This window comes from Elephantulus edwardii, unplaced genomic scaffold, assembly GCF_000299155.1.
Source record: "Elephantulus edwardii isolate Elephantulus edwardi_28Jun2011 unplaced genomic scaffold, EleEdw1.0 scaffold00315, whole genome shotgun sequence".
NCBI classification, from domain to species: Eukaryota; Metazoa; Chordata; class Mammalia; order Macroscelidea; family Macroscelididae; genus Elephantulus; species Elephantulus edwardii.
This window is the reverse complement of record NW_006400065.1, coordinates 2448650-2455088: the sequence shown is the minus strand read 5'-3', so window position 1 is coordinate 2455088 and position 6439 is coordinate 2448650. Positions and strand designations below refer to the sequence as shown.

Genomic DNA, 6439 nt, shown 5'->3' with positions numbered 1-6439 from the left:
GACCCTCTGCAGCAAGCGCTTCAGGTCCTCCTCAGTTTCAGCAAGCAGGGTTGTGTCATCTGCATAACGCAGATGGTTGACAGATCTTCCACCGATCCTGATGCCTCATTTCTCCTAATAGAGCCCAGCCTCCCAGATGATCTGTTCCGCATACAGGTTGAAAAGGTATGAAGACAGGACACATCCCTGGCATATGTCCTTCCCAATTTTGAACCATGCAGTGTTTCCTTGTTCTGTTCTGACGACTGCCTAGGAATATACGCCAAGAAATTTAGAACTGAGATACAAATGGAGATAAACACACCAATGTCCATAGCATTATTCACCATCACAAGAACATGGAAATAGCCCAAAATGTCTAGCTACAACCAAATGGACTGAGAAAGTGTGGTACATTCACATGATGGGTTACTACACAGCACTCAGGAGAAACTATTTTGAAAATTACATAAGTTGGGAGAGACTGGAGGGCATTATGCTAAATGAAGTAACTCAGTCTGATAAGGGCAAATACTGCATAAGACAAATAGAAGAATAACTAGTAAAATGTGAAAAGGGATCAAAGAAGGGAAGGGGTGGGAACAAAGGGGGAAGGAAGGGCAGGAGGGAAACCCAAAGGTTGCATAATTTGGTGGGTGATGGGAGAGGAGTAAGGGAAATGGGGAAGATCCAGCAGGGATCTGGAAACAGAATAATTATGGGCATGGTTTAATGGTGAATGATTGAACAAGAATTATTGTATGAAACACAATGTGAATGAAGGATGGTGTGAAACACCATGTACACAAACTTTGTATGCAAATCAATGTAAGAAAATAGTTCTTTATAAAAAGACAAATAAGACAACTATTGTGAAAAAATATAGGCTAACTGAGCAAGATGTGTGTAAATACTCAAAAGGGGAAGAAGAGTGGAAAAGGGGGTGAGGGAAAATCACTAGGATAGCAGAGGTTAGTGGATAGACAGGAGGGTGAAGGAACAGGAAAGATGCAGTGGAGACTTGAAGAGATGGGATGATATAAGGCATGGACCAATAGTAATTAGAGAACACAATGTACATGAATAAAACAATATATGAGTGATTGTACAAAACAATCAGAATTAGAATTCTGTCAAAGACAAACTATAACTACTAATAAACAATATTTTCCCTCTTAAAAAATCTTCCTAAAATGAATTACATTGTTAGTTACATTTTTGGTAAATTAGTGGAAACCTTGACTTTTCTCTTTTCCTTTAATTATGACTTTGTTCTCCAAAAAAAGTTGGTGTAGGATCCCCATACTACTGACCACAATGTTGAGGCTTAAACACTAAAAATTAGACAAAATTAGTGGTTACATAAACATTCACAGGGACACTGAGTTGTACAACAGCCTTGAAACCTGTTCTATCCTCAGCCAACGTTTTTGTCTCTGACACACATATTATCCTAGTCACTGAGTCAATCCATCTCATCAATTGTCTTCCTCTCTTGTGCTGTCCCTCAACCCTCCCAAGCATGATGTCCATTTCCAAGGACTGCTCCCTCCATGAAACGTGCCCAAAGTATGATGTCAGATGGAGCTTCAAAATCCTTGCCTCCAAGGAGCAGCCTGATTTCACCCTCTCCAGGATAAACCTGTTTGTTTTCTAGCAGTCAACGGTATATTCAATACTCTTCTCTAGCACTACAGCTCAACGGTATCAATTCTCCTTTTATCATCCTTAGTCTTTGTCCAGCTTTCTGATGCATAGCAAGTAATTATGAAGACCATGGCCCTAATCAGGTGCACCTTAGTCTCCAGACTGACATCATTGCTCTTCAGCACTCTGGGGAGGTCTTTTGATTTGCTGGCTACTAGTACCAAGAGTGTTGATTGTGGAGCCAAGCAAACTGAAGCTTTTAACAATCTCAACCTCTTCTCCATCTATAAATGATGCTGCCAATTGGCCCAGTGGTACATATCTGTTTTCTTTTTTTTTTTTTTATTCCAAACTAATTTATTTTTCAGAGTCCAAAATGTTCTGCACACAGCTAGATGGAGCTGCAGATTCTTTTAAGCCTCAAATTCAAACTCAAAGTACTGTGGGTCGAAGTAGTGGATACGGACATAACCATCTTCGCCGCCGCTGCTGTAGCTCTTGCCGTCAGGATGGAAGGCAACACTGTTGATGGGTCCAAAGTGACCCTTGACTCTTCCAAATTCTTCTTCAAAGGCCCAGTGGAAGAACCTGGCTTCAAACTTGCCAATCCTGGTAGAAGTTGTGGTTACATCCATGGCTTCTTGACCACCACCAAGCACCACATGGTCATAATTGGGAGAAAGGGCCGCTGAATTGACAGGACGCTCTGTCCTGAACGTCTTCTGGTGGTCAAGTATTGTGGAGTCAAAAAGCTTGGAGGTATTGTCTTTGGATGCAGTGACAAACATGGTCATGTCCCTGGATAACTGGATGTCATTGATCTGTCGGGAGTGCTCTTTCACATTCACCAACACCTCTCCAGACTTGGCACTGAACTGGTTGAGCTCTCCATTCTCGTGGCCTGCGGTGATGCACTCTCCCAGGGGCCCCCAAACAGCACTGGTGATCTTAGAGTCATTGCAAGGGATCTTAATGTAGGGCTCATTGCTGTCAATTTGGCTCGGGTCCTGCAGGTCAAAGAAGCTTACAAAGCACTGGTAGCCCATCTGCTTGTCCATGGAGAACATGATGATGTTGCCCCCAAAGTCAAAGCCACAAGTCCGGACAGCCGAGTTGGTTTTGAGTAGGGCCAGTTGCTTCCCTGTTTCACAGTCCCATAGACGACAGCTACTGTCAGCTGAGCCAGTGAGGACATGCTTCGTGTCCCAGTCAGCATCAACACACCACACAGCTCCAGTGTGACCCATGTAGGTGCCCAACCTCTCTCCATTCACAGAGTACCATACATTGACGATAGGGTCTTTGGCCACAGTGAAGAGGAGGTCTCCCTCGCGGTTGTACTTGATCTGCGTAATGGACCACTCATGGCCCTGCAGCAGGATCGGCTTCATGCTGGCGGTGAGGCGAGGCCATATCTGTTTTCTTGATGTTGAGCTTCAATCCATATTGAAGGCTGCAGTTCTTGACCTTCTGCAGCAAATTCCTTGGGCCCTCCTCAGTTTCAGCAAGGAAGGATGTGTCATCTACATAACACAGGTTGTTGATGAATCTTCCTCCAATCCTGATGCCACATTCCTACTTATAGAGCCCAGGCTCCCAGAAGATCTGTTCTGCAGGTAGATTTCAAAGAAAGGTGATCTGATAGAGTGTGGAAATTATTCAACAATATCATTAATATCACATGCAAGCAAGATTCTGCTGAAAATTATCCAAAATGAATGGGACAGCACATCAACAGAGAACTGCCAGATGTGCAGGCTGGGTAATGTCAGATGGATCTTGGCTGAAAGCAGAGAGTACCAGAGGAATGTCTATCTGTGTTACATTGACTATGCAAAGGCATTTGTTACTGTGAATTACAAAAAAAAAAAAAAAACCAAACACCTCAAACCCCAAAAACCACAACAACAACAAACAAAACTGTGGTTGACACTGAGAAGAAAGGGAATACCAGAACACTTGATAGTGCTTATGTAAAACCTATACTTGGACCAAGAGGCAGAAATCAGAACAGAGCAAGGGAAAATTGCATGGTTCAAAAATGGAAAGTATGTATACCAAGGATGTGTTCTATCTCCATATCTTTAGGATCTCATTAGAAGGTTCCAAAAGTAAATTAATATAGGGGTGTGTGCATGTGTATGTGTGTGTGTGGTTATAGGTTTGAACCATGTACCTCTGGGTTGGCAGCACAACTCCTTGCCCTTAGGCCACCAGAGCACCCACACAGAGTATATATTAAGGCAAAGAAACAAAGTGTGAGAGCTGATTATTTAGAAAAGTTAAGCTTGTTCAAAATCTAAAAGGCATACTCAGATTTTCCTTCCAATTACTCTGTGCCAAACAAACAAACAAAAACAACCAACAAGAGCCAAGTATGAGAGGCCTTCAGACTTACATGTTATCAAAACCCAGCATCTGTGGCTAAGTTGCTTCCAAGTCACGAAAGTCTGTGTGACATCACCAACAGGATCCTTCCCACATCACCCTAAGTTTTAATGGCTGGAAGATAGGTGTTTCAGGAGCTCTGTATCAAAGAAAGAAAACCCCTCAGTTAAAATACATTACTACTTCCTGTGCCTTCTGAATCTCTGACGCAGGATCAGATCTTATGACCCTGTGTATGGTGGTTATAACATATTCACAGCATAATTAGGGGCATGACAGCATTTCAAAGAAACCCTTGGGAATATACAGTAAAAGATTTATTGTCATAATGAACTAGTAATGAACTTCAACTAGTAGACTTGACCCTTGTCAGATAAAAACAAAAGAGGGATGGTGATCTGGAGCCTGCTTGCCGGACACCAGGCATCAAGAGTCGAACTTGAGAGCAGGTAGAAACAAACTCCCAAGCCCACTTCCGTGTTTCATCCTGGTGATTCATATCTTTCTGGCTCTTTTGCCCACTGGACCTGGAACCCAGAGGATGCTGGGAGTTTCTGCCATGACTGACTGTCAATTGACGTCTTCCAGCTCTTGACCTTGAAACTCCTTCTGTTTGAGTATCAACTAGATCAGCTAGCTCATTGAGACTCAGCTGGTCAAAAGCAGGGTCCAGGGGGTTGTATTTCTTTGTCGTGGCTTCATTGAGCAAGTTCTCATTGATAACGGTGGCAGTTCCCAGACTGGAGATTGGAACTGTTCATTGGCTTCACAGGATGGAGTGAAGGTTTGACAGCTTCGATCTCCAGATTCCGTGCTGAGGAGACAGGCGGCTTAGGTTCTGATCTGTACTCTGGCTCAGCTTTGGGTTCTGTGATCTGCATTTCTTCAAAGAGGTTCAGAGATAAGAGCTGAGGCCTCTTGGATTTTTTTCACAAGGTCTTTAACAGGCTCCTCCTGGGTTTGATTTCAGGGAGCGTGTTTCTCCTTCCTCAGGGAGTAAAAGAGTGTTCACCTTCACTGTCCTGAACCACATCCTTCTTTCCCATCACCAGAGAAAGCAGAGAGGACTCTGTTCTTCCAGACTGCCAACCCAAAGGCACATAGTTCAAACCTACCAGCTGCTTTGCTTGCAATCTCCAGGTAGGCAATCTCCTCCTGTGTGGTTTACTGCCTCTGAAAACTTGGACTCAGTGGTATATAAAAACACTACTGTTTATAAATTGCACTTGGAGACATACTGACTCAGGTAAGCTGGAGTTGGGGAGAAAAGAACCCATTTTTTGGTGTTAGATCTACAGGAATGTTGTTGCTGTTGTTGCTATGTGCCATCAAGTGGGAAATGACTCATAGCTCATAGGGAACCCATCAGTGGGGTTTCAGAGGCTGTAAATCCCTCGGGAAGAGATTACCCCTCTTGCTTCTGCAAAACAGCTGGTCGATTCGAACCATGTACCTTTGGGTAGGTAGGGCAACTCCTAACCACTCATCTGGAGAGCTCTGGACAGTTTCATTCAAAAGTATGTTTCAGCTGAAACACATACATGTTTGTAGAAAGTAATTCTGGTGTCACCTTCTCTATGGTGTCAACGATGTGGTCCACATGCACACACACACACACACGCACACACGCACACACTCACTCCCTTTATGAAGCCACTGGTCCTGACTTGTGCCAATCCTCAGTCCATCCCCACCCCACCCACATCTTAAATCGGCCAACCTGAGAGATGATGTCCCCTGTCAGGACATCTCAGACATCAGACCCAGACATTTCAGCTTCTCACCCACATCAGCCACCACCTCTACCTGCCCCAGGTAACAGAGTCCCCTCTGGCTCAGCCCGACCTCACCCCTCTCTTTGGCGAAAACAACAGCTCAGTGGCTGGTTGACTCCAACCCTCTTTCCTAGGAAAACCCTGATACCAGGGGAGGGAGGGCTGGCTTTAGCCCTGTTTCGAAAGATGTGACAGGGCAGCTGATGTCAGCTCGTGGCACAGAAGGAGGTGTGACCATGCTCCCACTTTCTCTGTCCCTGAGTTCACTGTTGGGCTGCATCCCATGTCACAAATAGAACTTATATCATTTCGTGCTGTTTTGATATGAGTCTGACACTGCAGAGGGAAGCCAACACAAACAGAGGTTGAAACTATTAAGCAGGCAGCGTTTGCCCAGTATAAAAATAGATAGATGTTGCAATATGCAGAAAGATGACTATTAGAAGGGAGCTCTGGTGGCCTAGTGGCAAGAAGGTACACAGTTCAAATCCACCAGATACTCTGCTGCAGAAGGAGGGACAATCTCCTCCTGTACCAGTCAGATTCTATTTGATCACACACACACACACACACACACACACAAATAATAAAAATAAAATAAACAAAAGGGGAAAAAAGATGACTACTATAGAAATTGTATGTATCTATAG

At 44.0% G+C, this 6439-nt stretch overlaps 1 protein-coding gene across 1 annotated transcript; it reads right to left on the bottom strand.

Moving 5' to 3' along the window:
• Positions 1–2029: 2029 nt before the first annotated feature.
• LOC102858464 (eukaryotic translation initiation factor 3 subunit I-like) lies at positions 2030–3017 on the bottom strand. Its single transcript, XM_006901253.1, has one exon. The coding sequence runs from the start codon at positions 3015–3017 to the stop codon at positions 2040–2042; it is 978 nt and encodes a 325-aa protein (XP_006901315.1). The 3' UTR covers positions 2030–2039.
• Positions 3018–6439: the final 3422 nt, after the last annotated feature.

Coding starts and splice junctions, on each gene's coding strand:
- LOC102858464 (XM_006901253.1), bottom strand. CDS start 3,017: ATGAAGCCGATCCTGCTGCAGGGCCATGAGTGGTCCATTACGCAGATC.